The 20879-nt window shown below is 42.8% G+C and overlaps 1 protein-coding gene across 1 annotated transcript in view; it reads right to left on the bottom strand.

Moving 5' to 3' along the window:
- The window catches only part of SLC9A7 (solute carrier family 9 member A7), a 126196-nt gene that overhangs the window by 32737 nt on the left and 72580 nt on the right, over positions 1-20879 (bottom strand). Inside the window, exons 7-12 of the mRNA XM_075916189.2 lie at positions 20586-20741; positions 15128-15240; positions 14076-14164; positions 13885-13998; positions 7774-7885; positions 6300-6453 (exon numbers count right to left, since the gene is read on the bottom strand). Coding sequence (XP_075772304.1) covers positions 6300-6453; positions 7774-7885; positions 13885-13998; positions 14076-14164; positions 15128-15240; positions 20586-20741 — 738 coding nt within the window. The remainder of the gene's footprint in view (positions 1-6299; positions 6454-7773; positions 7886-13884; positions 13999-14075; positions 14165-15127; positions 15241-20585; positions 20742-20879) is intronic.

The raw sequence follows: 20879 nt of genomic DNA, 5'->3' as shown, positions 1-20879 counted from the left end.
TAGGAAAGATGTGGACACACTGGATAGAGTGCAAAGGATAGCTACAAAAATAATAATAGCTTTAGTAAACTAGGGAAGTAAGTGACTAGTTGACTATCTGACAAGCATAAGCTTATCAGATAGTTGACTAGTGATGCGACTAGTTGATTCCCCCGCTTGCTGCCTGTATCAGAGAGAAGCAGCAAGGGATGGGCGAGCAGGAGCCGGTGCTGGGGGCAGATGGCTTAAAAGCTGGTTCCTGCAACATCATCTCCGCGGGGGGCAGGAGAGGCAGAGGCACAATGGGAAAGAGTGAGCAGGGACGGAATCAGTCTTCACTTGTGCCGCTTCTACTGCGATTCTGCTTTTGAAATGCACAAGAGCCCTACCAGGGCTCATTTAAAAAGGAAGCCCTGCAGGGAAATCCCATCAACTATCCAATTAGTTAATCTAAATTTAACATCCCTATAGTAAACCTGACCTAGGAAGTAAGATTAAAAAACTGGACATGTTCAATCCTGAGAAAAAAAGACGACTCATGGGGGACCTGATAAAAGTCTTCAAATATACTAAGGGCTGTTATCAAGACAACTGTGATCAACTGTTCTCCATGTCCACTGAAGGTAGGATAAGTAGTAACCGGCTTAACCTGCAGCAAGGGAGGTTTAGGTTAGGTATTAAGGGCAGTTAGGCTCTGCCGCAGACTTCCAAAGTAGGTTGTGGAATCACTAAGTGGAGATTTAAGAACAGGTTGGACAAACCCTGTTAGAGATGGTCTTGGTGTACTTTCTCCTGCTTCAGTGCAGGGCCTGGACTTTACCTCTCAAGGTCCCTTCCAGCCCTACATTTATGACTGGTTACACATATACATATATGATTAAATCCAGTAACTTTTTTTGTGAGGGTACTGCCTGGTACGCAGTACCAGCACCTCCAGATGTAGTACCGGTACCTCCAATCAGAGCTCAACAACTTTTCCCCTGGCCTACCGGCACTTTTTTTTTAAACAAAAAAGCACTGATTATATCTATGGTATAACTATAGATTAAAGATAGATTGTGTGTGTATATATATATAAAATATATGGACAATTCATATACAAACACATGTATATACAAAAACTATATATTTAAAAAAGTTACAGGTTACAAAGTTGAACATTCTAAAGTTAACTTTAATTCTGGCACTAGCTATCTTGTGCAGGTTGCAACACCTACAGTTAAAGATGTTTAAGTCTTTCCATTCTCAGATCCTCTTTCAGTTGCTTATAAACTGTGCCACTCTAGTAGGCTGCTATTTTCCATGTCCTATTTCTGTCCCAACTATTTTTGGAAGATTACAGCAAAACTTATTGAGCTTTTTCCCCAGAACGAGTTTAGGGAAAAATAAAATTTTTACTCACGTTAAATTATCCCTCCAACCATTCTGTTGAGAAGCTCTAGTACCTCCATGCTTTGGAATAGAGATTTTAAACTCGGATGGGAGGGCACCTTGGGATGTGCTTTTTGGCACCCTTCCCTCCTCCCACCTAATAACACACACAGTATTAACTGCTCTTCTACAGTGGCACCAAACACAGGAACTGAGAGCTGGGAACCAATCTCTCTAGGCAGTGCAAAGACCAAAACAGTTGGACTTGAAGGAAAAAGGGATTAGGGCCACAATGGGGTGAAGAGGACCTATTGGTCAAGGAGACCGTGAGCCAATGGGAGGGTAGGGGTAGCCAATGGGAACTCAAAATTGTGGGGTAGCTGGGGAAGAAGATTGGGAGAGGCTGAGATCAGACACAGAGCCCTGGAAAAAAAGGTAGGACTCAAACAGAACCTGGAGGAAAAGACGACTGGAATGAGCCAGGCCTTAGGAAGGGGACAAAAATGATGCCACATGATGGAATTTCTGCCTATGAAATCTCAATTCATACCCCTATGCAGATTATAACTCATCTTTTAATCACACTTCCTCCATAGGACACTTGTCACATTTAGTGCACTGGATCATGCTCCCTGAAGGAGTTTGCTTTTGGATATTTTGTTTTATCCCCTCATTGGTCAGTATCTGATCCTCTCTCTCTCATTTATTGTACATCATTCAATTTCTCATTGCTTAAATCTTTGTAACTGAATAAAATGGACTACAGGACTTCCAGTAAAAATCCTGCTATTTCAATAGTAACTAGGCATGTCACTATGCATCATTTAAGTAAAAGAACAAACAAAACAAAAAACAAAACAAAAACAACCCTATAAAGTTAGTATTGGAAATGAAAGCCTCTTCCTCAGCAAGAACAGTGCTTACTTCTATCTTTATCACAAACTATTTTACAGTTCTTACAATCTAGAAAAAGTGGGTTACTAATTAAAATTAATGTTTTGAAATGAATCAATGACAGCTACTTGTAATGACTATTCCGACTCACCTCGTTTGAACCAAAAAAGAAGAAGACAGTCTGAATGTTGCTATTGAAGCAAAATGCAATCACTGAAAAAAGGAAGCAGTACCCTAACATCTGGTTCCTAGTGAACAATGACAGACCCTTATTTTGAGCTATAAATGCAAAAGTTCCCCTTCTCTGTGAGAAGTACAAGTGAAATCTTAAGTCGGTCACCTTCTAAACAGGAACTCTGACAACACTTCTGATTTATTATCTTGTCAGATCTCTCTGAAGTTTGTTAGCTGCTTCAGGCAGAAAAAAAATTGTCTTGGCTTTCATCACCACATGGGAGTAGACTCCATTTTTTAAAACTATTTTTTTTACTAACTTATCAAAGCAAAATGTATTTTCCAAACAAATGCACTCCTCCAAGAACATTACCATTCGGGTACTTAAATGTAATCTTCCAAAGACATCTGTGAGATGCAAGAAACTCAAAACATTTGAGTGGAATGAAAAATTATTATTTCTAGTGTTTAAATTTAACTCATTTAGTTTCCAATGGTCGAATCTAAAATGGACATAACTTTCCAATCAATGGAAGCGTGGAAGAATTTTATTAAAATTCTGGACTGTAAAAGCTGGACTTTCATAAACTCACTATGCTTACGGCTCAAGAATTAAATTGAAGTTTAAGGTTGACAATATGAAAATATATGAAGTGTTTAAACTAATATAATTTTCATTTTGTCTTATTAGATTGACAAAATGGAAATACATACTGTTTAATTGCACTTTAAGTTCATCTATTACAAATTAATAGTGCATCATGTTCTGAAAATCTCTTCTCTTCTAACCCACTAGCTATACTCAAGCACAATGAATTAAAGTTGAAGATAAAGTAACAGGATTGGCCCTTAATCTTTCTACTTTTATTGCTTCCTACTCAACCATTAATCTTACTTTTATGTGCAAAATGAAAATTAAAGGGTTAAACTTTACATCTGTGGAGGCAGTACTGATGGGAGTGGAAGCCAGAAATGCTAAATACCAATCACAACTGTTATCAATCGATTTTGACACACTAGCAAATTATTTTGGGCCCTGCCCCCATCCCAAGTGTCTCTTCTCTACGGAGTTAACTCAGTTCTTACTTGGGCATTGTCTCATGCTCCTTCCCCATCCACACACAAAAACCTTTCGTTTGAAGTTAATGGTGCTTTAAACTCAGGTTAGCTAGCCGAGCTGAAGATATGGGCCAGCCCACTAGTGCCACTTTCTCTCAGGCTGGTAACTCAGTCTGTATCCACACTGTATGAGTGCTGGTAATCCACCAGCACCTTCCCACAATTCTCACTTGCCCAGGAGAAACAATTTTACACACAATTCCCTGGGAAAGAATCACACAGCAGCTCAGCTTATCTGCAGTCCGAAGAACATGGGATGTGCCCCAAGAAGTCTGGGTGACACACACAGAGGAGTACAGCACCAAGAGAACACACTTACTCAGGTGGGGCTTTGCAGTTCTAGCTGCTCACATCCAGGTTAGGCCAACCTGCTAGTGCTGATCACCCAGGCTAACCCTGTAGTGAGGATGTGTAATGCAGATGGTTTCTCCTTTTCAAGCTGGAATACTACCAACTACCTCACAGGGGTTTTGTGAGGATTCGTTAACCTTTATTAATGAAGGTGTATAATTAATAGTCATTTGTAGCAGGATTAGAGGAAAACCACTCAGTTCCACAGGATACCAGCCTTTTCTATTGTTCCTGAACTGCATCGTTGCCCCCTCCCACTTACTCTAATAAATGAACAAAAAGCAGTGTTTACCCTGAATCTCTTTTCTATTAAAGCACCTTGTATATAATTAAACCCATCTTAACTCTCAGCCTATCAGGGCACATCTACACTGCAGGGCAAAAGTCGAATTAAGATACGTAACTTCAGCTATGTCAACTGCATGGCTGATGTCGAAATTGTCTAGTACGGCTTTTGGTGCTGTCTACACAGCAAGGCTACGTCTAGACCGCAAGCCTCTTTCAAAAGAGGCTTTTTCGAAAGATACTTTCGAAAAAGCTTCTTTCGAAAAAGAGCATCTAGACTACAATCAGTACTTTCAAAAGAGCACTTTCGAAAAAAGGCATTATTCCTCGTGAAATGAGGGGTACCGCCACAGAAAGAAAAGCCGCGTTCTTTTGATTTAATTTCAAAAGAACGCAGCTGTAGTCTAGACGCAGGTGAAGTTTTTCCGAAAAAACCCTGCGGTCTAGACACAGCCCAAGAAGTCAAAGGAAGAACATTCTTTCGACTTCCCTTACTCGTTTTGAAATGAGGCTTACAGGAGTCGGAGTAAGAAGTCCTCCAGCTCAACATTATGTCGAAATAACGGCTTGCAGTGTAGACATGCATTTTGTTATTTTGAAATAGCGTCAGTTATTCCAAAATAACACTGCTCTGTAGACATACCCTCGCGCTTTATTTCCTGCAATCTAATTTAAAGAGCATAAGTGCCAGGGGGCTAGGCATCATCCATGGAAAGAAATGCAGTGACAGTATCCTGCATTCTATGCTGCACCTCAACTGAGCCCTTTATGCCATGAGGTTGCTTCTGTTTGAGACACAGGCTATGACACTAACATGTTAAGTCCACTTCTGAACTTCATTGGGAAAGTGCTAAGCTTTATCCCTCTGCTGCCCTCCTATAACAGAGGGGACATTTTATTTCTCAGTGACTGGCACTGTATCATGAGAAGAGACCATCGATCACCACTTGTGTTTCTGCCTCCTGTTCAGTTGCACGTGGCTGCCGCAACTACACCAGTTCCAGTGAACACTGTATAGGGCTCAGTCAAATACTGCATTCTGTAACCAGAAGGCTATGAACAGATTTACAGAATTACACAGATACAAATAAAAAGAGAGGTTAAACATTTTTGGCCCTGGGCTGCTTGCGATATTTCAAAGCGGCAACACTGCGGGGACCTCAGAGTCTGGCCCCAGGATCCACATTGTGCTGCTGCTTTGAAGCACTCCTTCCACTCTCTTATAAAGGCTGCGGGGGAGAGGGAAGCGACTATTTGACTAGTGCCTTGACTGTCCGATAAGCATTTACTTATTGGATAGTTTACTAGCTGTTCACATCCCTATTCTCTTCAGCTGCCAAAACCCTAATATCCATCAGGTATGCTCCTGGTATAACAATGGCTCGGTGGGTGGAAGGCTGGATGGAGCCATTATTTTCTAAGGCTTTTGATTCCCATAAGTTGCTTCAAAATATATATTCATATAACCTCAGTGCATCTGTATATTGGAAGTTTAGCCAAACTCTTATGATTACATACCATACCCATCATCTTTAATGCTTTCCATGTCTTCAAGCCTTTTCAGCCCCTTGAATGTTTTTATAGTTATAATACAGTAATTGGAATACATAGTATAGCAAGATCCTGATTGTTTTAACAGTCCAGGAAATACCACATGTGTTTGCATAACAGCCTGTTTAATTGGGGCTGATCCAGTTCCCATTAAAATCAAATCCCACTGAAATCAGTGGGAGCAGGATCACATCATTATCAGGGACCAACAGATGGAGAATGGTGTTCATTCATTAGATATGGAAGTTGGGATACAAGCATCATATTACCTCCTTGTAGGATACAAGCAATTTCTATTCAAATCAGTGGATGTTACTTGCATCCTGCTAAGGAGCTCAGGGCTCCAGATGTTTTGGCTCATAGGGATCCTAATATACTATACATCTATGCAGTGTCAATGGCAATAACTTCTTGTTTAATTCTCCTTGCTTATACATCTATACCCCTAAAAATCTAGAGATTCCTAACAAGCATCACACAGATAGTTTTAGTGTATTAGCAACTAGCACAGTGGAGGGGGTTTTTTTCTTTTAAAAAATACTTTAAGATTGCCCGGTATTTGGATGTGTACTGACCTAATGTTCAGCCATGACAACATGGGCGTTGTGCCTCCACCAATAATCCAGACAGTGAAAAAGACGATAAGAAGAGTTGTTGAGAACATCATTTGATGGGAGTAAGTAGCAGTGTCTCGGATGGCCAGAGCAAATGCCATAGCTCCCCTAAGACCTGCACAGAAAGAAAGGAACGAACCAGGTGAATTTCTCAGGCTCCTCTGACAGTTTTCATGGCAATTCTCTAAAATTCGTTCAGTCTAACCCCCTCACCCATACAAGAAGGGACTGATTATTTCTCCCCACTGCATCAGCTTTTTAAAATAACCAAATACTATGAAAATGCCACCTCATCTGGTCTGTGAGATGTATGACAACAGTATTATGATGTCCTGCACAAACCCTTTATCATCTCTGGTAAAGGGACTATGTTATGTTAAGCAGGGGGTGTGTTCCAGCTATGCTCAGTTGGTTATAGTTCTTTATAAACCAGAGTCAGCAGGTGTAAGTTAGAGCAGCACCAAGACTGCTCTAATCTATGCCATGGCTCAGGGCAGAGCATATCTGCCCTGAAAATGGCAAAGCAGTAACAAGCTACCGGCCACAGCATTTTCATAAACATGATTATAAGTCCAAAAATAATTGTATGAAGATGACAAATATTTCCAGAAAAGCTTGTGGGAAAAAGTTGCATGCTGACTGAAGCAAAAACATTTTTTTGAAATTAAGAAGCTCCCTGCATCCAGAAATAGCAAGTAAGTCTTTCAATTTGTTCCCACGACACTAAAACCAGTGTTGCCATAAAAGAGCTGTGAGCTTGGGAGAATTCTGGGTAATAACATACTTCTAAGTACTACACACAGCTTACTGGCTTTCAAAATTCTAGCAGCAAGGCCCACCCAGACAGGCAGCCATGGACTTATTTGTAATAATAGTAAAAATATGCAGTAATTTGTTTTTATTAGTAAGGAAACACAAACATTAGCAGCTCACTTGAGATATGGAAAGCAGAAGAAAAAGATTTCCATTAGTAGAATTTCCACTTCCTTTTCTTTCATTCTAGCCCTAGGTGGATTTTGCACACGTATATGTCTGACAGCATTGGTCCTGTCATTCTGAAAGCTATTTTCTGAGGGGAAAATATTGCCAAACATTTCAGTCTCCCTCTCCTTTCTATCCGCAAAATTTAAACACAAACATTTTGAAGCGTGTTAGTCATAGCCATGCAGAGGTCATCTCGCTGCCAGAGGCCAATGACCGACTCCTCTCAGAATCATGCCAGATTCTGATCTGTTGTTTGTAAAGAAATGAAATTAAAGAATAGGAAATAGCATAGCATCTTTATACAGTGTCTAAGTTGACTGCTACTATTTTAAAACAAAAGCCTTTTTCCTGCTCAGAAATTACACATTAATTATGAAAAGGAGAATTTTCACATGAAAGAATTATTTAGGTTTATGTAACACATAACTATTGCTTCACCAAACACTTTTACCTGAAAACATCATCATGTGCTGAAAGTTCCAGCTGATCTTGTGCCTTCTACCCAGATTCAAGAAGAAAGAGAGAGGATAGATGTGTGCAGCTCTGCCCAAAAAGATCGCTATCTGATCATAGCTGGGGGTTAAGGATCCACTGGTCTTAAGATAAATACACAATCGCTGATACCTTCTCCATCATCATGTTACTGGAAATTTAATGCAACCCACACACTAGAGCAAAAGATAAGTGACTTATAAACGTACACTGACAGTAAAAAGGTCTTTATTAGATTGATTACTGTATTTATACCTTATTGCAATATAGAAGTTTGACAATGAATATACAGGCAGTCCCCGAGTTACGTACAAGACAGGGACTGTAGGTTTGTTCTTAAGTTGAATTTGTATGTAAGTTGGAACTGGTACATATTGTAGGGGAAACTCTAGCCAAACATTTCTCCAGAGCTCAGTTTTATTCTCCCACACCTCACTTCCCTCAGTCTTTTATTCTCAAGCTGAGGTGTCTGCTGAGAAAAGCCGCTCCGCGTCTCCCTGGTCTGCTGGGGGGGGGGGGGGGGCGCGCTAGCTTTGCGTCTCCCTGGTCTGCTGCGGGGGAAGCAGCTAGTGCGGGGTTGCCTCACCCCGTTTGTAAGTAGGGATCCGATGTAAGTCGGATCCATGTAACCCGGGGACTGCCTGTATAAAGGCTATTTGATTCATACTGAAATGTAAAAAATATAAGTTATGACATATTCAATAAAGAATATGCTTCAGAGAGATTGAAAACACATCTACATTGGATTTCGTATATTTACTGATAAAAATAAAATATGGACTATGGGTACAGAGGAAGAATGGAGATAGATTTAATTATGGGGACAAATTGAAGGCAGGCAGCAAGGAATTATTGCATATGGCACCATTGGAAGGCCAAAAGCCTCCAATGGTGGGGCAATGCTCAACAAAACATCTAGGAAAGCTCCCTAATTTACTAAAAATCCAGTGACTCTAGTTACCAAAATCATGTTTTAGAAGAGGAACCGGAGATGGTTGAAAGAAAATTCCAGTCACTTCATGACATAAATGGTAGCCATTTTCCCTCTCTATATTCACTGTGAAGAAAAGTATCTGAGTGTTCAAATAAACAATTAAACAGCACCATTCTATCTCAACATTCCCTCTAAACTGCACGGCAGCACAGCACTGCCGCTGCTTAATCAGCTCTGCCCCATCAGGCAACTCTGTGGGCAAGTCCTGAGCTCTTGACTGGGTGGGGCTGATTAAGCAGCAGTGGAACTGTGCTGCCGTGCACTTAGAAGGAACCTTGTTCTATCTAGAAGGAACCTTATTCTATCTACACCAACTCAAAGGTACTCCAGGGTAATTCTTCCAGTAGCCTGAGGAATCTCAAAGATACAGCTTTGGTCATTTGCTTCAGTAAATATAACATTAGAAAGCGGAGGCAATGCACTCTTACGCACAAGAGAAATCAAGCTGTGCTGAGAATTCAGAAAGAGACAAGAGGGTTTCAATGTTGAAATAGCAATAAAACTTGCAGTGGTGTGAGTATCTCTCTGGGAAGCTAAGGGTTTTGGTTTTAGAAACCAAACTGCCTCATTCCCGATCATATTTTCAGATCTGGCCTTTGGGTAAAGACCACAAATATAGGTCCTCGTGACCACTTACTGACTGCAAGAGCAGTAACTAGCACTATCTTGATAGTGCAGGGGCCACTGTTAGTTCCCTTCCAGACACCTCTACAGCTTATTCCTCTTCCTTCAGGACTGTCAATATTGGATTCAGCCTAAACATGGGGGATGGGCTCAATGGGGGGGATGGCTGTGTTCAAGATTATGGAGACATGAGGAACAAATAATGAGCTCTACACCCATTTATTTTTAGTAGCGGCTCTTACCACACCCAGAGGGAAGAGGGGAAAATTGGGCGGGGGGGAGAAGAATAAGCCAGGAAAGGTAGTGGAATACAGGGGAGGAAAAGAGGACAGAACAAAAAAGGAGGGTAAAGATGGCATTATACAAGAGAAGAGGTAAGTCCCATGGCATCACAAAGTTATACAGAAGATTAATGCAAGGACTACAAAAGGCTCATATAAGGACAGTTGCATATTCCCCGTGTGACCCTTGTTTCATGTCTGGTACAGGAAAGGTGTGGGGAGATGGACAAGACAAGGGAAACGCCAATTTTCAAGTAAAGAAACCGAGAATTACAAGAAAAGATAAGCAGACATGATATAAATACTGAAAAGAGTGAAAGAGAAAAATAAGAGGATAAAGAAGCAGAAGGGGGTCAGATGCAAACAACAACAGCTTCTAAGTTAGATCATGTTTGTGTATCTAAGCTGTTTTATTTTCACAGAAGGCATCCAAGCTCTCACTGAGTTTGGGAGAAAAGTAGAGTGGGATGCAAATGTTCTTCTGCTGCTGCTTCTGTTCTGTCACCATGCCTTAATGTGCAGCTGTTCAAATGCCACCTATGAAAGTATTACAAATAAATTTGCCTTTATGCTAAAGCATATGCATACTCAAAACCAACAACAAAACTCACATCTTTGGCTTAAGCCAGGGGTTCCCAAGCTTTGACACGGGGACCAGTAAATCCATTCGCAAGCTTTCGGAGGGCCGGTAACAGTCATGTGCATATTTGCATATTCATTAAGCAAATTACAAATATGCAAATACATTGTTTTTGGTCCTCCCAAAGCCCCCAGGGCCAGCTTTAGCATAGCTTTTGATACGGCCACCCACAACATTCTTATCAGCAAGTTAAGGGAATATGGATTGGAAAAATGGACTGTAATCCAATAAAACCTTGCACCACTACATCATGTATTGAAAAGGGGCTCATTTATTTTCAGAAAGCTGACACCATCTCTCCATTCTGACACATTGTAGTGCCTTTAAACCTCACTGTCAGCAGTGGGGATATTTAAAAGGCACTGCTTTTACATTTTTATTCAGGATCTGCGTACGCCCTGCACTGTCCTGCTCCCCGCTGGCCGATTCTTTCCCCCCGCCGTTCTGGGCCAGCCCCGATGTCCGCCAGCCGATTCTCTCCCGATCACTCCTGGCAAGCCCTGCTGCCCTCGCCAGCCCTGCTTCCACGGACCGGTTCCCCAGACAGCCCCGCGATCTCCCCTAGCCAGTCTCACTGCCCCCGCCAGGCATTTCCCCCCGCCATCTCCCCTATCCAACCCCACTGCTCCCACCCCCCCGGGTGGTCCTGCTTCTGCCAGCCAGTTCTCCCCCACCCCCAAGTCAGCCCTGCTTCCACCGGCCGGTTCCCCTCCCATCTCCCCCAGCTAGCTCCACTGCCCCGACCCTGCTTCCCTGCGGCCCATATCCAACTTCCCCTCCCCCCTCCACGGCCAGCAATAAGAGCTCACCTGGTAACCCTCACTATGCCTCTGCCAGGAGCCTGAAACATATGGCTGCATCCGCCCAGCCCGGCTGGGGGCTTGGGGAACCTGGCGCTGCACAGGCAGTCCGGAAGCCCGAAACACCCTGGCAGCCATGCTGAGGCCCGGTTTTTTTTCCTGCGGCCCGGTACTGGGCCGCAGCCCATAGTTTGGGAAACGCTGGCTTAAGCTATTGACTGTTACCTCTTATTTTATGCTCAGCTCTGGAGAATTTGAGGGTACAGCTGGGCATACACTATGGTCTAGATTGTAAAATTATAATAAAAACTAAAAATACATGAGGGATAACATCTGAAGCAGAAAGAAGATTTAAAAGTTAACAATAAGGCAAAGATTAAAGCAGTCACCCTGTGGCTTTGGAGAACTCACTCCAAAATAGGGAGAACTTCTCTGATAAATTGTTTCATACTGTATTCAAATCACAAGTGGTTCCCTGTTGGGTGAACTAACCATATGAGCAACCTACGAGGTTTTTGTGTACCATATTGTGTATTAAAAAGAGCTTTGGAGGAGGCTGTATTTTCCTCCTTCGCATCCGTCCCTTTCTCCTCAACAAACTGATTCAGAAAAATAAAAAGGCCTAGGGAATCCTCTTTGATTTCCACTACTTTTCTGAGCGATATAAAAAGGGGCTGTGACCTATGGCAGGAGGGGGGTGCCGGGTCTGAGAGGGGATTGTAACCTAGGACAAGGGTGCAGGAAAGAGAACAGAGGGTTGGGGGAGGGGGCAGGTGCAGATGCTTGCTGGGAGTCGTTTACCTCAGGCAGGCTCCCTGCCCACAGCAGCTGGTTGAGGGGGGAAGGCATGAACTCTCAATGCCACATGTCAGGGGGGAGGGGAACCTCCATGAGCTGCCTGTGCTGAAAGTACGCCCAGGTAGCTGCAAGATTATTCTGGGGGTGAGGGCAGTGCACTAAGCCCCCGCCCCCAAACACACAGTGTACAGGGAGTTCATGGCCCCTGCAATCGGCTGCTTTGAACACCATGGGGAAACATGGCAGGCAGGGAGCCTGATCGAGGCTCCTGATGGGCCACGGGTTGGCGACCAGCTGGATCCAGCAATTTGGCAGGCTGGATCTGGCCTACTGGCTGTATTTTGCCTGCCCCTGTTGTGATGGCCGGAATTACCACAGAGTTAAAGAACGAGATAAACTCATAGAGGATGGACCCATCAATGGCTACTAGAGTTTAGGGACACCATTCCTGTCAATTCTGGCTGTTGGTCAGATGCTGGGAATGGGCAATAGAGGATGACCTGTTCTAGTCATGCCCTCTGAAGTATTTGGGCTTTGGCCATTGATGGACCACTGATCTGGATCTGTGTGGCCACTCGTGTCTGTAATAATGTCAGGCAATACAACATACTTCCCTGTGTTTTAAAACCTGGAGAAGGTACACTTTACTGAGCCATTTTCTGTTTTACCAGAGACGAATTAAGGCTAGAGAGGTCCTGGGTTGGCTAAAAGCCCAACATCACAAAAACCCACAACCACAATATCATCCTGCTTTATTGAGCCATTGCTGTTAAGAGAATGCTAACTGTTTGTTATTTGGAATTTGGCATTGCAGGGTTTTTCAGTTATTTGCCCTCAGCTAATTCCTTTCCCAGATTTATGCAAAGGAGTGTCTAAGGGCATATCTACACTACAAAATTAAGTCAGCGTGAGGCAGCTTACATCAAATTAACTATATAAGCATACACACAAGTGTTCCTCCTGCTGCTATAACTCACCTGCTGTGCTCACCTAGTAAATCCAACTTGACAAAAGGGACAAGGCATAGATCAACATAGGTTGGACAATGAAGCAACTGTAGAGGCTCCACCTGGGAGCTCTGGGTGCTGGAATCACAGGAGGCAGCTAGAAGCTTGGTGCTGAGCTGAGAGCCCAGGATCTCCACCCTTGTAATGCCTTTTAAATCCGTGCACACATTCCAAAAGAAAGTAGCATGGATGTGAAAAAACGCAGTAATTATTGTAGTGGATGTAAGTTACTCTAACAGGGGTTGATTTAATTGTGTAGTGTAGACATGGCCTAAGTAATTCAAGATAGCGTCTTGATTAGCCTATGCTGATTTGAGCAGATAACATAGGGTATTCCCCCTTTATCCTTGAATTCTGAAACACCTTGTCCACCCTGAATATTTGAAGCTTTAAGTTCTGTTATTATAACTTCAGGAAGGGAAGCTGTCTCCAGCACATGTGTTGCTGAGAACATACATCAACGATTCATAGCTTTTAGAACTCTCATCCTGGAAGCAACCAGATGCAGGACAAAGGACCCCCTGAAGGTAGGGAGGTGGGGTAAGTTCTTGAGTGGAGTAGGAGATACAGCACTTGCCTGAGGAGGGCAGAGTTGTGAGTTGGGAGTCTCAGCCCTCCACCATAGCAGCTGAAGTCCCACGCACACTGGGAGTCACCTGACAGCCAACACAGGATAAGGGACCCACTGAAGGTAGGGCGATACCGAAAGACATGAGGCTTGCATGCCACAAGGTCCTTAGCTCTTCAAGGGAAGATTAAAGTTGTTTTCAAAAGATTCTTGCATCAGCAGCATATTGTGGGAAAATGCAAATCAAAAATCATCATCTCTTGGAGACACATGAGTGGCTAAGGGAAGAAAAAAGGCTTGACAAGTCTACAGGTACCAAAAATAAATAATTTGTAAGGTGAAAAGCAAGAAAGGATACAAAAGCTCCAATGATGAAAATTGGGCTGAATATGTGTTTCTGGAAAGTAAAAAGGGCTAAACCCATGTATGAAAATATGAAGTTTTCAGCCAGGAAGTGCAGTGCCTCAAAAAGCTGAGGAGAAAAACATTCAAATTGAAGAATTACATAGTAAAACGGACAGTCCTGGTGAGTGAAGAACAAGGTCTCACCTGCTTCGTTCGGCTCCTTGACTCGACTGACAAATTGTTGTACGTATAATGAGCCTGTGTAATTCCACAGAAGAGAACCGCCACCACACCTGCCAACAGATTCACAAACACAAACAAAGCTGGATGATGACGTTCTCTGCTCATTATCTCAAGTCAAGTATAAACATCAGTGTTCCCTGTCAGCTGAGCACTTGGGCCGCCACCCAGGAGAGATTTAAAGGCCCAGCTGATTAGCAGATCACCCCCCCCCGCTGGCAGCAAATATTCCTTCCACCTTTGCACCACATTGTTCTTTAGTTCTTGAGGATTTATTACTCGCAGTAAAGTGAAGTTTATTTGATGCTTTTGGTAACCAACCATTCCTTTAAAACTAGTACATTCAAATTTTAGAGCTGTCCAAATGTCCTTCAACAAAATATAATACATAAATGACCTGCATGATTTCAACACACTGCTGGTATCATACAGTCGAGACCACTTTAATACCTTGGTTTAGGTAACTCAGTGCAGTAAACTGGATTTCTTTTCAGAGAAGATTCATTAGAAGAGGAGTGCTACCCTTGATTTCAATCCAAGAGAGAAGATATACAGAACACTGAATCACATTATGTTCAGCTGGGGATTTTGGGAACCATTACTAAGTTGTATGGGAAGCTAAGGCATCTCAAGTTACATAACAAAGGAGGTGACAAAGAGGTTCAAGTAGGATTATATAAGCTTTAGAGCTAGGGTCTGAAATAGTAACTAAAAACAGAAAGCCAGCTTCTTTGACAATCAGTGTGGGTACTGTAGTCAGCACTAAATTAGCAATCCAGATTAAACATTTCTTGATTAGAGCACAGTTCTAACACACACAGACTTTGATCAGAAGAGCCCACATTTTCAAGAAGCTGTTTTCCAGTGTACTTTCACCAGTAAGGCAAGTGAAACATTTTAGCACCAAAATCATGCATCTTTTATGAAGTGCTCTTAAAACAGATGTAATATTGTAAGTGAAAACAGGAGATTGACAGAAGTTTGATCTCTCTGTGCTGGATTCCAAAACATCTCACCTGTAAATCCACAAGCTTCAGCTAACAAGAAAGTGCTCCAGGACATCAGGAAGAAGAGAGCTGTCTCCAGCAGGGGGAAGCAGTGCAGTTTGGTAAACTTGGTCACATAAATACTTCGTTAAGGGATCAACAAATATCTGGTGATTTTGACTGAATGTTAGTACAATTACACCTAATATTTCTAAAAAGCCTTGTCTGCATTAGTGTGCAATGTCATTCCAAAGCCAAGACAATTTCAACATTAAATACATTAAGTCATCTATAAGTCTGACATTTCAGATATCCCAAAATAAAGAATTTCAAGATTCCTTTTGCAACAGTAACCTGGCCATCGTCCACATTTCACATTTAACCAGACAGACATAATTAGAAAGGACTACTACCACAGATACCAAAAAGTCTTACATAGTGCTATTCATTCATCAGCTACTGAAAGACAGGAAATAGAATGGAAGTTGAATTCAACTTTTAAAATAACACCTGCTCTATACCTCAAAATAGTTAAGATAGAAAAAAAGTGGTTACTTTCTTTCATATTAATGTTTTAGTTAATTTCCAGTTTCTGTGCTGGCATCAAACACTTATAGGTATTCAGGACACCTCGGAGAGCTGATTGTATCAAAAGTTAAAATGGGTCCTTTGAGCTGTAAGAGACAGAATGAGACACAAGAGCTAGCAGCAGCAGCAGCAAAAAATTGCTGAAGCGTATCTGGCTACTGCATGCTTCTTCTCATGTCCACAATAGCTCCTCCTGACAGCTGGAAACCACTGGAAGACACTGTCAGGTGAGAAAATGCAGAGGCAAGATGCAGCAAGCGTATGCAAGTATGTTCCCCCTCCGATTGCACCAGACATCCACAGGGGTGTGTCACTGCCTCATTAATGCCCACTCCTCACCATCCTTATTTCCATTACACAATGGCAATGTGCAAGCTGAGTAGCAATGTTCCAGTAGTTGAAGGAGAGGCTGAGGCGCATTAATGAGAGACGGCAATACCTTTCTCTGGCGAGCCACAAGTTTCAGAAGCCATGCCCGCTGCCTCTCCCATTTGCCTCAAGATGAGCAGTCATCACTGGAAAATCTCCTGCAGGCCTTCCCCTCAAAATCATGGAATTTTGTGGTGCTATACCTGATTAACCATTGCACACCACTTGTGGCTAGATGAAAGAGAACACTTTGTTTTGATTACAATTCCGTCAGCATTACGTAGTCCCATGACTCTCACCTCTCTGAGTTATTACATGGTTATTCTTAAAGAGCAGGAAGGGACTTGCAGCATAATTTGGGTAGAGTTGGGGTACGTCTAGACTACACACTTCTTTCGAAAGAGATCATCTAGACAGCCACAACTTTTTCAAAAAAGCGATCCATTTTTTTCAAAAGAGAGCACCCAGGCAATCTGGATGCTCTCTTTCGAAAAAGCCCTGTTTGTGGTCAAGAAAGGCTTTTTTTTTTATTTATTTATTTTAAAGAGCTCTTCCGAAAAAGGCATTCTCTCACATAAAATGAGGTTTGCTGCTGTTGAAAAGACTTTCGATTTAATTTTGAAAGAACACGGCGGCAGTCTAGTTGGAGGTGAAATTTTTTTGAAAAAAGGCCACTCTTTTTAAAAAAAAAAAAAAAAAAAAAAAAGCCCTTTAGTCTAGACATAGCCCTAGTTTTGTTTGAAAAACAGGAGTTAGACAAAGCCAAACTCAGAGGATAAAGGCCATTTGGTGATGGTGACATTACACCAAAGAGTAGGACTGGTATTCTGGCTATTGCCTTATTTTCATTTTCTTCCTGTCTCTCAAAGTTCACAATACTGTGAAGAAGGCACTGTACTGTGTGTACATGCACACCAAGCAGGCAGACTCTGCACTTGCAAGGAAACATTATGCAGAATATCACAAGAATATTTTAAAACCACAGACAGTTGAGTTTGGCAGAAGTGCTGCCCACCTATCAGTCCCCAGATGTCTTACTAAAAATCAAAAGAGCAAAAGCAAGTTATTTGCATAATCATTAGAAACAATCAAAGCCAAATTACAAATGGGTAATACAGGACTAAACTTCCCCTATTTGCTTAATTCACCCTCCGTGACAAAGAGGTGCAGGCAAAGTGCTCTAAGAACTATAGCTGTGTCATCACTGTGAAAAATCAAAAGCAGAAGTTTATGATGCTTGTGTGCATTACTGTGCTTTCATAGCAAATTAAAACCTTCATTATTCAGTATTATGCTTTGACAGGATAAAACGGATTTTTAAAAGGGAATCTCATTTTAAAAGGAAGGGTACAAAATTTCACAGGATAACTGAGGGTTATAGAGACAAAGTCTCAAACTTTTTCTTAACAGACATTATCTTGTGAACAACTTGTTCCCTAATGGAACTTCCCTTTCCATTCTCTGGCTGGCACTCTACCTCTCATTCATCATCATATAAAATCTGTGTCAGGTAAAGTGAATGCTAAAATGGATGTGTCATGTTACAAACTATGTATGTATTTTAGCTGTATTTTGATATAATTTGGTAGCTGAGTATAAATTGAAGCACAAGATAAAACATCATGGGTTTGTGATTAAAAAAATATTTATCACTTTCTGCTCCTTTGATGTCAGTTTTCTGATGCAAAACACACATGAAAGCAAGACAGGCTGTGTCTGTGTCAGAGTACACCAGCATATATAGAAGAAAAGGCTCTAAGTTGTTCTTTTGATGAAGCATCATGGCCTTTTACTGTGGGTCAAGCTTTAGGCCCTATGCCCCAGTAGTGCATCCAGATTCTTACCAATTGATCATTGTACCTGCCTGCAACACACCACTGCAGATCCAATAGCAAAACTGGAGTATAGGCTTAAAAAATAATGGATACAATTCACGTGAATTATTGTATCAATACTGATAAAGACAGAATCGATTTTTATGTGAACATCGGAGAGGCAACTCCTGCAGAAAGATTAAATGTAAGCCCCATAGCAAGAGCCCAATAGAGTCTGAAAGAGTTATTAATGGCGCAAGTGGTAAGACACTGCAATAGTGATTGTGAACCACCATCACCATCGAGTCTCTATATCAAATGCCCTTTCAGGTGTTAAAACTGATTGTTTTGAAGGTTAGGTCTCCATAACAATTATTTCCCCATTTAAAAACAATTATGAAGATGCACATATGTAGGCAAGGCCTGGTCTATACATAAGTCTCACTGGTGTACCTATATCACTTAGGGGTATGTGATGTTAACAAGATAACCTCCTTGGTCTGGCACTTGACCAGTCTCAAACAAGAGAACTTGCCGGACCAGGGAAGGTCTCCTGTCACCGGCTCCCAAGGCTGCCCCAGCAGGCATCTTTCCTCACCTCCCTCCCCCCAACCTGGCTGCGCTGCTTGCTCAGCTGCTGCTGGCTCCCTAGGCAGCAGAGGCTCCGACTCCAGCTGTTGGACTCCAGCCATTGGACTCCAGCCCTGCGCATCCAGGGGCAGCCATGGGGCTCTGGCCCCGGCTCTGTGCTTCAACAGGCTACTCCTGGCTGCCGCGGGACTCAACTTCAGCGCCACACTCCTGGGGACTGCTGCGATACCCTACCCCGTGCTCAGGGAACTACTGTGGGGCTCCGTCGCAAGCCCCACGCTCCAGGAAGCTGCCAGAGAATTCAGGTCCTGAACGGCTGTGGGGCTCCAACCTCAGCTCCGAGCTCCCAGGGGCTGCCATGGGGCTCCGGGGCCACTGTGCACAACTCCTGCAGCCCCACACTGCTGTGGGACTCTGGCCCCGGTCTCATGCTGCCCCAGCCGGGCTGTCGACCATGTTGCCTAGTCAGCTGGCCCTCCTGCCCTTAGGCTACCAAGGTCTCTGGTCCGGGAATATCTGTGATCCTGCTGGATAACAGATGTTGCCAGCCCAAAGAATGTTGTTTTTTGGAGATACAGCCTATACCAGTATAACAGTGGTATAGTGAGATGGCAAAATGTGCCTGCCCTTTCTCTTGCTGTGGTTCACCATGGGCTCAGGTCCTTAATTACTGTGGTAGTCTTTAAATGGTCTTGGCCCTGGTATTGAGCCAGGAGGTAAAATCTTTATTCTCGCTAGGCATTTCTGACCCTAGCTCTCCTGCTGGGCCACTAAAAGGGCTCAGATTCCTTCTAGGGTGTACCAAAGTCAAGGTCAATTCCCTAGTGGCGGCGGACCCTGGCCAACCTCCTCCAGATCTCGGCCCAGTGACACTATAGCCCACTACCCCAGCACATTCTTTACCCTTACGTCAGAGCCAGGTGCTCCTTCTAGCTTCCCCAGGTTTCTGCCAGCACTGCAGCTCCCCTGTTGCTCCCCTACCAGGCCAGGTACACCATCCACGCTTCTCCAGCTCCAGCAAAGAATGAACTCACTTTGGCCCTGCAGCAATTTTTATACTAGCCTGCTGCCCTTTATACTCCCTGGCAGCCTCTCGTGGCCCCTTGGAGGACTCTACTCTACTGCTTTTTTGGGGGGCTGGCTGTAGAAAGACCGCAGGGCTCTCTAGAGGGCTTCAAAAGGTCTGGTGCACCTCATTAAAGATAATTATACAGGCATCCCCTTTGATGTGTGGCTATCTAAGACTAGATCTACATTTAACATTTTTGCTGGCATAATTGTATAAGTTAAGAATGATTAAAGGTTTAGAGAACATGACCTATGAAGCCAGGCTTCATGAACTGGGCTTGTTTAGTTTGGAAAAAAGAAGATTAAGGGGGGACATGATAGCGGTTTTCAAATATCTAAAAGGGTGTCACAAGGAGGAAGGAGAAAATTTGTTCCTCTTGGTTTCTGAGGACAGGACAAGGAGTAATGGGATTAAAGTGCAGCAGGGGAGGTTTAGATTGGACATTAGGAAAAAATTCCTGTCAGGGTGGTCAAATATTGGAATAAATTGCCAAGGGAGGTGGTGGAATCTCCCTCTCTGGAGATATTTAAGAACAGGTTAGATAGACATCTGTCAGGGACGGTGTAGACGGAGCTTGGTCCTGCCTTGAGGGCGGGGGGCTGGACTCGATGACCTCTCGAGGACCCTTCCAGTCCTATGATTCTATTATTCTAAGATTATGAAAAAAAAATTACCCTCCTGACCTACAGAGGTATGCTAGCAAAAGTCCTAATAAAGATGCAGTTGTGCCATCAATAGCATTATAGCTATTGTCAACATAGCTTATTTTGTCTGGGGAACTGGCACAACCTACATCAACAAGAATTTTTTTTGCCAGTCTAAGCTGTATCACCACCTATTTTGCTGGGGTAGCTACATCAGCAAACCCTTCCAAGCAGAGACAAGGCCTAAGAGAACATAATACCAATCATAATTATATAGTCAGTCAATGTAGACTAGGGCAAATTGTGTTCAACAGTGTGTTGACTAATAAAGATTGAATCCTGTTGGAGCCAGCGCCAGGATCAAGGCGTGGTGAGCAATGTTAACACACCGGCCCTTTGGAGGAGTTAAACACACAAGAAAGGATATCAGAGCTGTCACAACCCCTGTCACTGCTCCCATCATGAAAGAACCACTAAATATTCCAAGAAAAACTCCAACTGATTTGAAAAATGCTGCAGCATCAAAAGCATGGGTATTTTCACCCGATGGTTGATAAGCAACTATTGATCTAGGGAGAAAAGAGTCAAATGACAAGGGAGAAGTTAGTGACACCAACAAAACCTTTTATGCCAGACCATTAAGCAAAGAGATGTTCTGTTGTGCTAGATTCAGATTCTAAATGCCAGTTTTTTGCCTGATTCATGAC

This window comes from Pelodiscus sinensis, chromosome 1 (genome assembly GCF_052426305.1).
Source record: "Pelodiscus sinensis isolate ZL-2025 chromosome 1, ASM5242630v1, whole genome shotgun sequence".
Taxonomy (NCBI): domain Eukaryota; kingdom Metazoa; phylum Chordata; order Testudines; family Trionychidae; genus Pelodiscus; species Pelodiscus sinensis.
This window is presented reverse-complemented; position numbering and strand designations above follow the sequence as displayed.